General features: G+C 31.3%; 2 protein-coding genes across 2 annotated transcripts; one reads left to right on the forward strand and one right to left on the reverse strand.

Moving 5' to 3' along the window:
* Nucleotides 1-1988: 1988 nt before the first annotated feature.
* On the reverse strand, nt 1989-4510 carry LOC114409456 (inactive protein RESTRICTED TEV MOVEMENT 2-like). Its single transcript, XM_028372927.1, has 2 exons — nt 4292-4510; nt 1989-3405 (listed from the first exon to the last, which is right to left on the reverse strand). The coding sequence occupies exons 1-2, from the start codon at nt 4479-4481 to the stop codon at nt 2174-2176; spliced, it is 1422 nt and encodes a 473-aa protein (XP_028228728.1). The 5' UTR covers nt 4482-4510; the 3' UTR covers nt 1989-2173.
* A 3473-nt stretch (nt 4511-7983) lies between these two features.
* LOC114410624 lies at nt 7984-8535 on the forward strand. The gene has a single exon (XM_028374582.1). It carries the CDS (start codon nt 7984-7986, stop codon nt 8533-8535), a length of 552 nt encoding a protein of 183 aa, XP_028230383.1.
* Nucleotides 8536-15802: the final 7267 nt, after the last annotated feature.

Genomic DNA, 15802 nt, shown 5'->3' on the forward strand with positions numbered 1-15802 from the left:
GACCTCAGTCTCAACACAAGAATGAATTGCATTGTACCAAGACAACGAAATCAAACAGAGTAGAAAATGAAACCTTGAAACCCTATGATTAATATGCAAACAAACAAGCTTTTTTGTTCAAAACAGGTGTTAAAAAGCTATATGATATATGCTATAAAGTGAAAACATAATGCTTTCTACACCATTAATTGGCTCAGATACAAAGTGTGAGAAAAAAAACAGAACAAATAAGCAATCAGACTCACCACTGGCTGGTTCCAAACAATCATGCAAATGAGAAGATTACAAACTAAATACTAATTGCATTCATAATCAACAATAAAATCAAACAAACACAGAGTGGTGAGCGAGAGCTTTAGCGAAAAAGAAATTCAAATTCCTTAGATTTTGAGAGAATTTGAAATTCTAGCATTTTAACTGTTTAAAATATCTTGTAAAAATATTAGAATTTATTTTTTTAAAATATTCTTTCCAAACAAGATATTTTTCTATAAAGCATTAAATTCCATAAAAAAATGAATTACCTTGTTAAATATCTCCATCCAAACACATGATAAAAATGTTTTTGATAGTCACGATTCTAGTGAACACCAAAACTAATCATAATGGCGTGAATCTTATGGGGATGGACATATAGAACTCAAAAAAGTTTTTTGTTCAAATATTAAAGTTGCATGCAGTTCCTTTGGGTGTGATCATAATTTGAGTGCCTTTGAGATTCATTTTTATCTACTACTTGCAGTTGATTATTTGCTTTTGTATTTTAAGTCCATACGAAGAAATGATGAACCCATTTGAAGCAAAAGAATGAATAATTTGTTTGTGATGAATTAGCCAAGAAGCAACTAGGAAAATTTGTTTATAATGTTAATGGTATTTCATGCAATGATAATTAGGTTGTGGATAATGATGAAAGTTCATCTAACATTGAGAGTTTAGATATATATATAGACTACTTGGATATTCCAAATAAAGAAGACTCGATCAAGATGGAGAGTAAGCTAATGGTGATGGTAGTGTTACCCTGTTAATGATTTGGAGATTCTTAATTTTGATGATGACTTTAATGGAGATGGAGAGATGCCATGGATAATGAAGGTGATAAGGGTCATATGGAAGATGGTTATTATGATTTGAGCTTGAATGATTTGCTGGAGTAATGATCTAGAGTTGGATTGTTTGCTTTTGCTTTTGGTATTATGAGTAGTGATCAAAACTTATAGAAGTTGAGTTTGAGACATTCAAGTTGTATGTGACTGTGTGAGCTTTTATTCGTTTTCATGGAAAGTTTACTTAAATGTTGGTAGTGATTTTAAAGTTATTTAAATGAGTGTGTTTATAATTTTTTTTTGGGGCTTAAGATCTCTCTATTTGTATTACGATTATACGATGTAAGTGTTATATACTTTTCGATTTTAAGTAGTATCTTAATTTTAATTACTTTGGGGTTTATGTTGTTAATAATGGTCCAAAATTTTGTTTAAATGTAGAAATGACGGTGTTCTGGTTTAGCGTATTGCTTAATGTTTTTTTTTTTTTCATTTTCTCCTGTAGATGTACTAGTACTACTATTAGTTTTGAAAATAATCTCTGAAATTAATTTTTAACAACTATTTTTTGTATATTTATCTTGCGCGCGTGTATATAATTTTTCTGAAACACCACTTTTTAGTGTGGCCTATGTCTTACGTCACTTCATCAAATTTAAAAGACTCATCCATGTGATCAATTAAGTAAACCAACTCATGATTAATTAATTTTCTAATCCTAGAGAATTTTGACAAATTAAAAATAAATAAATTAATAGATTATTTTATTTTGCTTATCCATTATAATTCATTAAATACATCCCTTTTCACACCCTTGTTTACTCTTTGTGCCCCAAAATTGCATTGAGTTGTCACTTAGGCATGATGCGGAGTTCAAGGAGAAAAGAATGATAAACAATTGAAAGGAGTAAAATTGCGGCGGGGTTACCCAATTCCTTGATTATGCAAGTACCACAAATGTTATTTTAAAGCATAATTGCATACACAAAGAGCCCTGAACAAATAACTTCTGAAGCAAATATGCTTCTTCTACAATATTTTTGCAAGTCCTTATTTATTGAAAGGAAACTCTTTAGTAATAAAAAAACCATGTGAAAGGAAATAGATGTGATGCCATTAATTGCCTATGGTCTACGTGAACGAAGCTTGTAGGTACCATAAACTCCAAGTGCCACCACAAGAACTGCTGCACCCATGTATACTATCCTTTGTTTATCTTCTTCATTGAATTTCTTAGCTAGACTAGTTATAGCTTGAGAAGCAGAAGCAGCCACTTCCTTAATTCTTGCCCTTGTTGTTGATTCAGGAATGGCCTTCTTATCACTCTTTTTTCCAACATTATTGCCAATTTTACCATTTATTTCCCTTCTCTTCTCTCCTTCAGATGGGCCCAAACCTTTGCTTTCTTCCTTCCCTTCCTTGTTAGGGGAATCATCCACCATAGCCTTTTCAGGTGGCTTTCCTGATTCCCAAGTCTTCTTGGAATGGTCTTCAGTTTCTTCCTTTTCAACAAGCTTTTGCTTTTCCACATTTTCGTCAATTTCTCCTTCAGAATTTTCCTCTCCTTGAAGCTTGCCATTTTTTGCTAGTGTAGCATTTGGGGGAATTACTTCTTGACCCTTTTGAGGCATAGATTCTTCTGTGTCTTGTGATGGTGTTGAAGTTGAACCCTCATGACCTACTTGTATTTTACTATCAACTTTTGTTATAGTATCTTTTGTGCAAATTTCTTCTTGACCCTTTTGAGCCTTAGACTCTGGTGTGTCCTGTGATGAGGTTGAAGAAGCCTCATGAGCAACTTGTTTTTTACTATCAACTTTTGTAATAGTATCTTTTGTGGGAATTCCTTCTTGACCCTTAGACTCTTGTGTGTCTTTTGGTGGGGTTGAAGTTGAAGCCTCTTGACCAACATGTTTTTCACTTTCAACTTTGGTAAGTGTAGCTTTTTGGGGAATTCCCTCTTGATCCTTTTGATGCATGGACTCTTGTGTGGCATTTGGTGGAGTCGAAGTCACATGATTAGCTTCTTCTTTACTATCTTGATTATCATCTGTAGGAGTACCTTCTTTTTCTTCCTCTGGATTTGATTCTTCTTCTTCTGATGGTTCTTTGGGTGGTTCTTGTTCAGTTGGTTGTGTTTCTAGCTTAGGGACTTTCCCTGGAATTGTTGGTATTGTAATGATGACAGTTTTTCCATCAAACTTTCCCTTAATTTTGTTAATGTCACAATACTCTGGAAATTGATATAATGCATTGAAACGTGCCCTTTTATTGTTTCCAAGTGATCGTTCGCCATGAATTCTCACCCTTGAAAACTCGTACTCAATTTTTGCTCCAATATGCTCTCGTACAAAACCTGTACAAAGGAAAATCATGGGAAACAACGATTATAGAAAAAGGAAAATGGTCAACTTACACTCTAAAAATGAGGCATTGGGTAGAAGGAAGGAAGAAAGATAAAAAAAGAAAGAGAAAAATAATAGATGTGATAAATGATTGACAAGGAATGAATAGAGAATTAAGAAGAAAAATGTTGTTGAAACAAGATCAAAGAGAAAAGAGATGCATATAATAATAATGACTACTACAAAAATTACTTTGACAAAAGGAAGAAATTTAATAGACATCTAAATCCTTATCCAATATTTAGAAAGAGAAAAAAAATATAGGTATGATAAGATTAATGATGTGATAGAAAGAAATAAAAATAAAAGATATTTATAGTGTTTAAAATAATAGAGTATTTATTTATTATTACTCTAAAAAAATAACAATTTCAATTTCAGTCTATCGATATATCTGTTTTTTTTCTTTAAATTTAATTGTTTATATCGGTTTGTGTAGTTTTTCAATTATTTCAATTATACTTCTAACAAGAATTGTAACGAAGGGATACCATATTATTGATTTGTATTATATAGAAAGTATATAAAATAATTAAATAAAAATTAAAATGCATAAAATGCAATAAAGTCATTTTGTTTTACTCAGTTTGAATATAAAAAAATTATATATATATATATATATATATATATATATTACTTTTCTAAAAAAAATAATATATTATACATTCATTACATTTTTTTTTGTTAATTATTGGATGAAATTTTGAGATGAAGGACTTAATTTAACCAATTAAAAAATTAGGAGGAAAATCATCTCTTCATAAATTTGATACCTACTGAACAATTAAAAAATTAATGCAAGTAATAGAAAAGGAGCAGTAAGTAAACCAAACGAACCATCAGGAATGTGAACAACTAAGATGACTGATTCAGAAGTTTCCTTTGTTTCATATTTCGCTTCCAAATCTTCGAAGGATTGCGTGGTAGCCATTTTCCTACAATTGTGCTTTGATTTTATTTTTTTTCCTTTCAATTTCAGCAAATTAAGTACGGCAATGCGAGAATGGATACGATGTTTCTTGATCATTATTTGGTGGTTCCTCCGATCTTAATAGTGAATAGTTGAGAAGTTGAGTTTTCTTAAAAGTGAAACCATACCTTTTTGCCTGCATTGGTTTTCCTACATGATTAAACTTCTTGAATTTCCCTAGTCATCTGTGAGGTATAACTTCATTAATAAATAAAGTGAAAGTTCTCTGCTTGACTATTACACTTCATATTCCAGAAAGAGGGGGCAAACGTTTTTTTTTAATATATATATATAGACACACACACAAACAATATTCATGATACCTATTGTTCTATAAAGCATAATTACTCCTACATTTCCATTGACTACTAGAATGTTTCTAATTAAGAAGCATTAAAAAGGGAATTAAAAGAGAAATGAATTACTTGCAGGCTTGCACTATGCACCTTAGATAAAGATATTGGAAGAAGTAAAAATAAAGAAATTATAGAAAATAAATTTAATAAAAAATTAAAATTAAATTTTTTTATGTCGTTCTTTTTAACACAAAATTATTATTTTATTCTTTTATGTTATAAAATAATTTATCTTTTTTTTTAGAATTAAAAAATAGCACTCACTATTTTACTCCCATTTCATGTCTCTTAAATGGTAAATACTTTTGCTAAAACCGACCAATTATTATAACTCTTCTATCTTTTTCAACGCATCTAAATAAGATTTTTTTTTCTTTTTTAATTTTATCTTCTTATTTCACCTCATTCAAGTAAGGTGTAAGAGGACTAATTTATTTTTAATGAATTCAATTTAATATTTTTTTTTTACTTATAATATAATGCCATACACATTATGAATTAAAGGTCTGTTTGGTGGTAAGAATGATCTATTCCAGAGAAAAATGAGTACAATATATAATATATAGATGAGAGTATTGTCAAATAATTACATATCAATAATTATAAATTAAGGGTCTGATTGATGGTCAAAATAGTACAAGACATGATCCTGTCTTGTTATAATATGTTGTTTATTATGTGAATATGTTACAATCAATAGGATATAATAAGCTCACATCTCTCTATTTATCTATATATATTATTATAATATTTAAACTATTAAAAAAATATGTATAATAATATTAGGCTAACAAATAAAAGATTTATAATATAATAAATATAATGTATACTGATATATTAATTTGTATGACAGTTGTATAATTTATTTTATTCAATAAAATTATATAATTTATTTTCTTATTACTTTATATATAGTATTACATATTATTATAAATAAACGTTGAATATTATATGTATATGTATATATACATATATATATATATATATATATATATATATATATATAACTATAGTATTAAAATATACATAGTAATATGTAATATAAATTCACTGTAAAATAATATACACCGTATTTATTTATTTATTTATTTTATAAAACTATATATAGCGAATTTATATATTTACTTTCTACATCTTACTATATAATTTATATATTACTTTTAATTTTTATATATACAACTTATTTATATATTTTAATCATCCTATTATCTTATATAATAATAATAATAATAATAATAATAATAATAATAATAATAATAATATTTTGACACATAAACTTAAATTATATTATTAATTAAAATATTAAAATTTAAATAATTATTATTCAAATATTTTATTAATAATTATAATTTTAAGAAAAGTAATCACATAAATAAAACATATCTTGTATATTTTAGTTAAAATTATAATTTTTTTAATTTTCATATTTTGTAAAAAATAAATTAAAAGTATTTTTAGAAAATTATATGGAATTATAATGAAACATTAATTTTTCATTTGAACATAACTCATTATATTCTACTGTTATTTAGTTTGCTGTACACCAAACATTAAATATGATTAAAACTTCTTATATTCTTATCCTGCTATCTTATTGTATATTATCTTTAACTATGAAATGAGTCCTAAGAATATTCAATTTATATACTTGGCAGGGGAAATCATTTGCTCTAGCTAATCCCAACTTAAATAATTCCAAATTCCCAATAGGGACACCAACTAGGTGAAAGATAATACAACCAAAAATCGTCAGCTTCGTCAGTGCGTGTTGCTCTCTATTTTATTTTTTTTATGTTTGAGAAGAGATGTAAAAGAATTTGCTGCTCTATATGGCAATGGGAATACATAAATCATTCATTAAAAAAAAAAGAGAGAATACCCGAGTAGGATGCAAAAGACATTAATTGCAATATTGTATAGTTTCAACACTTTTCATTGACTTGGATCAAAGGAAAATGGACTTATATAAGCATAGATGATAGATCAATTGCCAAATCTTTGGGGAGGCATTCATGTTTAGGCAAGTTGGATGGTTGAATAGAAGTAATTTTGTAGCTCCAAATATTGCTTCAGTTGGAAAGGATAATTTTGATATTTTATAATTTTAAGAAAAGTTTTATATTTTACTTGGTGAGTTGTAAGTAAAAGATTTAAAACAATTTAACTAATTTAATTTATGAAATGAAGTGACAGGGTAATTCTTTAGTAGCAAGTTGCAACCATTGTTCCCAAAAGAACTTAAATAGAGGCATGAAAAGGGCCAAAAATGTCTTTCACCGAACAGGTACCAAGAAATGAAGAGAAAAACTGTAGCTATAGTAATCCCTTCTGTCTTCCTTCCTTTCCTCTGCACATCTAAAAAATCCATGATGTGCTGAATTGGAAAGATGCAGCATCTACACAGATAGCCTTTACAAATTTTTTAATTTTGACACAAAAAAGAATAGATGTATCATGCTAAATGAATAGCCAAATCACTCAGTAAACAAAGAAATAAATTAGCTTGGGTGATAGAATAGCAGTGTTATTAAAAATGAAATTCTATATCAATATCAAGTGTAGAGTAAAAAGGCTTTCCAAATCTGTGACAATACTTAAACATGCGCCAGCGCAAGAATAATTAAACACGCTAAATAAGATTTGCTCAAAAGTTTCTATAAGCTTGTAATGCATATATAGTGGGGTTCTTAACGTTGTACTAAGTTCACTTAATTTATCCAACATCAAGGCTTTTATATAGGTTTGGTTGGGTTATGTAAGTGAAAAATGTAGAGGCCAAAAATAAAAGCTACCACCAAAAGTAATGATCAAGAGTCAAATGAGTTAAAATTTTGTTTTGCATCCATATACTTTTGATAAGATGTGATTATTGGAACTGTCTAACAAACTATAATAGATCAGATTTTTTATGTTATTTTTTAGGAAAAATAAAAGTTATGTTGACTAATAGGATAAAGCAGTTTTGGTCCTATTCTCTAGGCATGATCTATTAGTGATGTTATCTCTGTGTTAGCAGTTATTTTCTTTTTTATGTTTATAAATACGTTGCTTCATATCTAAATAAAACAAGCCTTTGCAGTCTCAATTTCCTTTACGCTCTCTTTCATTCTTTAATACTTATGTCTGTTGTTATTAACAAAAAACATCAAATTGGTATCTAGAGCTCTTATCTTTAAGGGATCTATGAATTGAGAGAAATCGTAATGGAGGGAGAAACATCATACACAGTAGGTCCACCACCAATTTTTTATGGTGAAGAGTACGAATTATGGGCTACAAGGATGACCACTCATCTTGAAGCTTTGGTTTCACAAGTAGTAGAAGAAAACTATGATGTTCTTGAACTACCTTTAAATCCAATGGTGGCTCACATGAAGAATCATAGAGAGAGGAATACCAAAAAGGCTAAGGCTAAAAATTGCCTTTTCTCTGTTGTGTCAAAAATTATTTTTACAAGAATTATGAACTTCAAGTCTGCCAAACAGATTTGGGATTATCTTAGATCAGAATATCAAGGCTGTGAAAGAACCAAAGGCATGCAAGTACTCAACTTGGGCAGAGAATTCAATATGCAGAGCATGAAAGAGATTGAAACAATTAAAGGCTACACTGACCGGCTATTAGGTATAGCAAATAGAGTGAGGTTTCTTGGGAAGGACTTTCCTGATGAAAGAATAGTGCAAAAAATACTGGTCACTATACCCGAGAAGTATGAATCGAAGATATCAGCATTGGAGGAGTCTAAAGACCTGTAAATCATCACCTTGGGAGAACTCATAAATGCTCTACAAGCCCAGGAGTAGAGAAGAATGATGAGACAAGAGGAGGTGGTACAAGGTGTGTTTCATACGAAAGCACAAAATTCAAAAGGTGGCAAAGACAAGAAGAACAACAAATGGAGGAACAAAAAACCAGAAGGCTCCAACAAGCTGCAAGGTGAGACCTTTCCTTCTTGTCCGCATTGCAAAAAGACAAATCATCCTGAAAGAAAATGTTGGTGGAGACCATATGTCAAGTGCAGAAATTATGGCAATATGGGACATGTAGAGTGAATATGCAAGTCCAAATCAGAAGAGGCAAAGGTGGTTGCGAAGGAACAAGAAGATAAGCAACTCTTTGTCGCAACATGCTTTGCCACAAGCAATAGTTCCAGTGATTCATGGTTAATAGACAACAGTTGCACAAACCATATGACTAATGACTTGAAACTCTTTAAAGAACTTGACAACGGGAAGGAATACAGAAATGATGTTTTTGATAAATTTTGTGAAGAAGCTGGTATTGAGCACCAACTCACCGTACCTTACACCCCACAACAAAATGGTGTGAATGAGAGAAAAAATAGAAGTATCATGGAGATGACAAGGTGTATGTTGCATGAAAAGGAGTTGCCAAAGAAGCTATGGGCGGAGGCTGCAAACACTGCAGTATTTTTACTTAATAGACTACCTACAATAGTTCTGCACAAAAAAACTCCATTTGAAGGCTGGTTTGGTTACAAACCAGATTTACAAAATCTAAAAATCTTTGGTTGTGTTTGTTTCTTTTATGTTCCACAGGTTAAAAGGGACAAACTTGATAAGAAGGAAGAACCCGGAGTTTTCATTGGATATAGCAACACCTCCAAAGCTTACAGAATTTTCCAACCTCAAAATGGAAAAATTCTTGTGAGTAGAGATGTCAAATTTATGGAAGATCAACAATGGAGTTGGGATGAACCAATAAGGAAGTAGCTGCCAGAAATCCCATAGTTCCTTGATGATGATGTAGATGACATTCTTGTCAGAGGTACAAGATCTTTATCTGAGATTTATCAAAAGAGTAATGTAGTTGTCCTAGAACCTGTAGAATTTGAAGAAGCTAAAAAGAATGACAAGTGGATAAATGCTATGAAGGAAGATTTGAAAATGATAAAAAAATGACACGTGGGAGCTAGTGGACAGACCTCAACACAAACAACCTATAGGGGTAAAATGAGTTTATAGAACCAAACTTAATCCAAATGGTTCTATAAATAAATACAAGGTCGGGTTGGTGGTGAAAGGCTATGCTCAGGTGTTTGGAGTGGATTTTTTAGAAACCTTTGCCCCAATTGCACATCTGGATACAATTAGAATGCTACTTGCCTTGATTGCACATAAAAGGTGGAAAGTTTATCATTTAGATGTAAAATCTGCCTTTCTAAATGGTTACTTGCAGGAGGAGATTTATGTAGAGCAACTTGAGGGGTTTCAAATCAAAGGAGAGGAGCATAAAGTTTACAAGTTGAAAAAGGCATTATATGGTCTTAAACAGGCTCCTAGGGCCTGGTATAGCATAATAGATGATCATCTTCAAGATCTTGGATTTGTCAAAAGTCCAAGTGAGGTTGCATTATATGTGAAATTGGTAGATGCAAACTTAATCATTATTGTTGTCTATGTTGATGATTTATTTGTGACAGGAAGTGATGAGAAACTCATAAAGGAGTTTAAAGCTGAAATGCTTAAAGCATTTGAAATGACAGATCTTGGCTTGATGAGTTTCTTTTTGGGAATGGAGGTGAAACAAGATCATGATGGAATCCTCATTCACCAAAAGAAGTACACAAGGGAAATACTCAAGAAGTTTCATATGGAGGACTGCAAAAGCACTACATCTCCAATGAATCAAAAGGAGAAATTTAGCAAGGTTGATGGAGCTGATAAAGTTGACGAAATGCATTACAGAAGCTTGATTGGTTGCTTAATGTATCTTACTGCAACTAGACCTGACAGTTTGTTTGCAGTAAGTATACTTTCAAGGTTCATGCATTGTGCTAGTGAAGTTCATCTTCAAGTTGCCTGTGATACCCTCTACCCCTCACATATATACTAACAAAGGAATAAAAATTCAAATATTAATTAAAAGTATTTTTATTTTTTTTACATTTTTAAATACAAGCCTTTCAAAGGGATAAAAGGCTCACATTCAATTTCTTCTACATCATATAATAAAGTCATCTCGGTTCAAACAAGACCGTCTAAGACTTCATACAATTAATATAAAACCCTATACCCCAATGCCACATCCTATCAGAGCGTTGTGTCTCGACGTCTTTCAACACAAGGTTCCTTAAAGCAATTCACCTAGTCATCTGCTCCCCCGAACACAAAGTTCAAGATCATCACAAGATCCAAACACGAACAACACACGGGGAGTGAGTTATCACATTCCTAACTAATAGAGAAACAAGACAACTAGATATACATATCATATAAACCAAATAAAACTTACTTACACGTAATTCACGTAATTCCACCACTTTGTCATTCAAAGTTCACTTTTCATCCATCAATCACACTTTTCAATCATCAATCACATTACACAAGAATCACACGCTCTGATCAAGACACAATAACACATCAATTCCATAATAAACAATTAGCAAGCACATGAGACAGTTATGCTAAGACTCAAGCCTATATGCAATGTGGTACCATGTCAATGAAAGATCACCCTGGGCGCTTAGGAGTACATAACAAGACACACCACACAATGGGTTTGTCAGGTCACTCTCACTAAGTAAGATCATAGGGAGACCAGTCAGGGTCACGATGTTTTGCGAGAATGCTCCAACCATATGGGATCAGCATAGGCTTAAAGGAGCACTCAAACCCGGTGACCCCCAAGGCCTACACTCCGAAGAGTCCGTCAGGGCCTCTCCCTCCTGATTCAGGTCCAACCCCTAAAATCATTTTAGCACACAAACACTGCTCGTGAATCATACAATACCCACGATCTCACACTCGTGTTTTAAACACGTACAACATATTGCGCTACAATTTGACACTGGTTCCTAAATAGGAAACATACACTTTCTCTTTAACACTGGTTCCTAAATAGAAAACCTACACTTTCTCTTTAACACTGCGCATTTACACTTTTCTCAAGATAACACTGGTCAGGTTATTGTATAATTCACAGCTTACAACACAAATAATGTCACATCAAGAGTTAATCACACACTTATTCACAACCAAAACTCGTTCACAATTTCACATCTCATAATGTCACAATCCACTATCACATGTTTTCACGTATCTCACAATTCAACACCTGTTCTAATTTACACTTTGACTCAATCTCAATAACAATATTACAATCTCAAGGCAACATATTATTCCACAATTCATCACATATTTCATTTATAAGCACTGCTCATGAATTATACAATACCCACGATCTCACACTTGTGTTTCAAATACGTTTAACACATTGCATTACAATTTAACACTGATTCCTGAATAGGAAACCTACACTTTCTCTTTAATACTGCGCATTTACACTTTTCTCAAGATAACACTGGTCGGGTTATTGTATAATTCATAGTTCATAATATAATTATTGTCACATCAAGTGTCAAACACACACACTTATTCACAAAAAAATATCATGCCAACAATTTAACATCTTATAATATCACATCAACCATCTCGTTTTTACATGTATCTCGCAAATCGACACATTCAACTTTATACTACTCAATCTTCACTATAATATTATAACACCATTATAATAACTTATTACACCTTATAACTCATATATACTTCACACAATAATAATATTTGCATGATACAATATATATATATATATATATATATATATATATATATATATATGTATATGTATATAGTAAATTAAACTACATTGTTTTTAATCAAAGGATTTCTATAACAATTAATTTAATATTACATCAAAAGAAATTACCACTAGGCATTAACCTTACAATTTTTTTTAATTTATTATTCTAGTATTACAATAATTATATACACGTAACATGTTGGTCATCATCGTAGAAAAATTAGAACAAGATAATAATTTGTATAAAATAAGTCATTGAATAATATTATTTAAAATATAATTTACGTTAATAAAAAAAACTTAATTTTTTTAAGGGGTTCACACTCAACAAAAACACATCAATTTCACAGCAATTTCTCATTGGGACGTCAACTGATTCATCAAACATATATAATTCACTGTCATAATTATAAGGATAAAATGAAAATTATAAAAACACCCCAAAATTCATTCCAATTGATATCTCTAAGGATTCCTACACATGTTCTCACTAATCTCCAATTGTGAATAACTCATCCCTTACCTCTAAGCGGGCTCATGTGTCTTCAGCCAACGATAGCAGCATCTTTAGTGGTTCCCTGAGATTCCTTCAGCTTTTTCCTCTAACTGGTCCGATAGAGTTCCCAAACGTCAGAGAGAGAAGGGATTGAAGCCTCCACTTGTACTGTCTTGGTGTGATTCCTTTTTCTCTCTCCGTGAATATTATCTCGCAAATCCCAATGGTGAAGATGTGAGGAACTGAATCGCGAACTACATATCAAAACTTTATGAAAATCCAACGGTCAATGAAATCGAGGTTGTAGTTTTACTGATGCCGTTTTGGGTTTCTGCGGGAAAGGAAAATGCTACGATGCGAAAGGTATTTCTCTCAGCTCAAAAATGATATCAAAATTCCCAACAGTGAGAATGCTCGAAATTGGGTTGCGAACATGGTGCTCAAATTTCACGACGATCTAACAGTGAATGAGTCCGAGATCATCGTTTTTCTGAGACAGGTTTGGTGGACTGCGGGAAAAAGAAAGTATTTTGAGAGGAGAAGGGGAAAAACGAAAATGAGGGAAAGAAGAGGCATCGTCAGTATGAAAACTGACCTAACATCGCTATTTATACCTAGGGTACACACAGCTTGTTATTACTCTATTTATTTGTTTTTTATATTTTATAAAAAAAGAACTCTATTTTATTCCCTATCAAATGAATGAATCAAATGTTCTCTTTTTTTTTTCCTTCAAATCATTATTTCTCATTATTTATTTATTTATAAAAACCTGATCATTTTTCTAAAACTCTATTTATTTAAAAATAAAAATTCTTTTTAGATTGGCTTACGAAAAATGGGATGTTACACTGCCAAACAAGTTGTTAGATATGTTAAAGGCACTTTAGACTATGGTATAATGTACTCTCATTCTCAAAATTGTAAGCTCCATAGATATTTTGATAGTGACTGGGTAAGTTGTATTGATGACATGAGAAGCATCTCTGGTTACTGTTTTCCTTTGGTTCTGGAGTCTTTTCTTGGTGTTCTAAAAAGCAAGAAGTTATAGCTCAATCAACTGTAGAAGCAGAGTATGTAGCTGTTGTTGCTGCAGTGAATCAAGCTCTTTGGATCAGGAAAATTATGACAGATTTGCATATGAAACAAGAAGAAAGCACACAGATTTTTGTGGACAACCAGGCTGTAATCTCAATTGCTAATGATTCGGTGTTTCATGGCAAAACTAAGCATTTCAAGATAAAGCTTTTTCTTCTAAGAGAAGTTCAAAGGGAAGGAGAAGTGAAGTTACTGCAAAACAGAGAATCAAAGTGTTGACATTCTGACCAAGGCACTTCCAAAAGCCAGATTTGAATACTTGAGACAAAAGCTTGGAGTTTGCAGTTCCAAAGTCAACGAGGAGTGTTAAGATGTGACTGTTGGAACTGTCTAACAAACTATAGTAGATCATATTTTTATGCTATTTTTTAGGAAAAATAAAAGTCATGTTGACTGATAGGATAAAGCAGTTTTGGTTCTATTCTCTAGGCATGATCTATTAGTGATGTTATCTCTCTGTTAGCAGTTACTTTCTTTTCTATGTTTATAAATACGTTGCTTCATATTTGAATAAAACAAGTCTTTGCAGTCTCAATTTCCTTTACGCTTTCTTTCATTCTTTAATACTTTTGTCTGTTGTTATTAACAAAAAACATCAACTTTATTAGATAAAGATTATGTTTTGCTATTTTAATGTGAAAAGTCAAAATTTTGATTTTAAATAGAGCAGATAATCACATGCTTCAGCCTCAAAAAAATTACATGATACTCTTGTTTTGATCCCTTTCACAGATAATCATGGAAACAAGAGTATCATGTAAATGTTCGTTCTAAATTAGAACAGATAAGCACTTAGCTAATACATATAGTAAAAGCTTCTATCATGAGTCCGTATTGTAAAACAAGTAAAGTCTCTACAGAAAAAGAAAATGTCAGACTTATTCTAATTATGAGATGGGTGATTGTAGTACAAAGATTGCAAAGAAGTCCTTTTAAAATCTTCAACATGTTCTATGCAATCTAAAAGGGATTGCACGCATTAAGCAAATGAAAATAAGATTAATGGAAGAAATGAAATAACTCAAGTTTTTTTTTACATAAGAGGAAGAACCTTGCTGTAACAATAAGGCCACTCTACTTATGGAGACAAGGCTGCAAACATCTATCTTCCTAGATTCCACTAGGTGGAATCCCTTTTTGAAGATTTTGAAGACCAAAGAAAAAAAATATTAATTTAGGAGAGAAACAATTTCCTTTGAGTAATAAATAGAAAATTAAAATGACATCATCTAATCTTAAGATTTTTACCCAACAATTATAACAATAGCTAATAGAATGAACCAACAAATTAGTCAAACTGCAGAACCACCAAAAATATGTTCACACAAGGTTTTTGACCACTTACTTGCTGTAACACAAATTCAGATAACCCAATCACAACTCTGGAGCTCAATTTCAATAAGGCAAAACCAAGCTTGGAACATAATCACTATTAGAAAATATGCTTTCTACATCGGTTATTTATGACTTTCAACATCAGTTTTTGAATCGATGTTGAAAGTACCGACGTTGATAGTATTATCGTTAACATCGGTTTTTTAAAAACCGATGTTAACGTAAAATTACCAACATCGGTTATATAAATAACCGATGTTGGTAATATGAATTACACCTAAAAAATGTATATTAATGTTGAAAGTTAACATCGGTTTTTACAAAAAACCGATGTTAACGAATGTGTTAATGTTGACAGTTAACATCGGTTTTTTGAAAAAACCGATGTCAACGTTAGTTAACATCGGTTTTTTGTAAAAAAAACGATGTTAACGAATGTGTTACTATTGACAGTTAACATCGGTTTTCTGTAAAAACCGATGTTAATGAAT

Source organism: Glycine soja, chromosome 4 (assembly GCF_004193775.1).
Source record: "Glycine soja cultivar W05 chromosome 4, ASM419377v2, whole genome shotgun sequence".
NCBI lineage: Eukaryota > Viridiplantae > Streptophyta > Magnoliopsida > Fabales > Fabaceae > Glycine > Glycine soja.

Bases quoted from the DNA above. Each gene is read 5' to 3' on its own strand.
- LOC114409456 (XM_028372927.1), bottom strand. From the start codon at position 4,481: ATGATCAAGAAACATCGTATCCATTCTCGCATTGCCGTACTTAATTTG. The intron at 3,406-4,291 runs GTTCGTTTGGTT...TCCTTTGTACAG, and splicing joins AGTTGTTCACATTCCTGATG to GTTTTGTACGAGAGCATATT.
- LOC114410624 (XM_028374582.1), top strand. From the start codon at position 7,984: ATGGAGGGAGAAACATCATACACAGTAGGTCCACCACCAATTTTTTAT.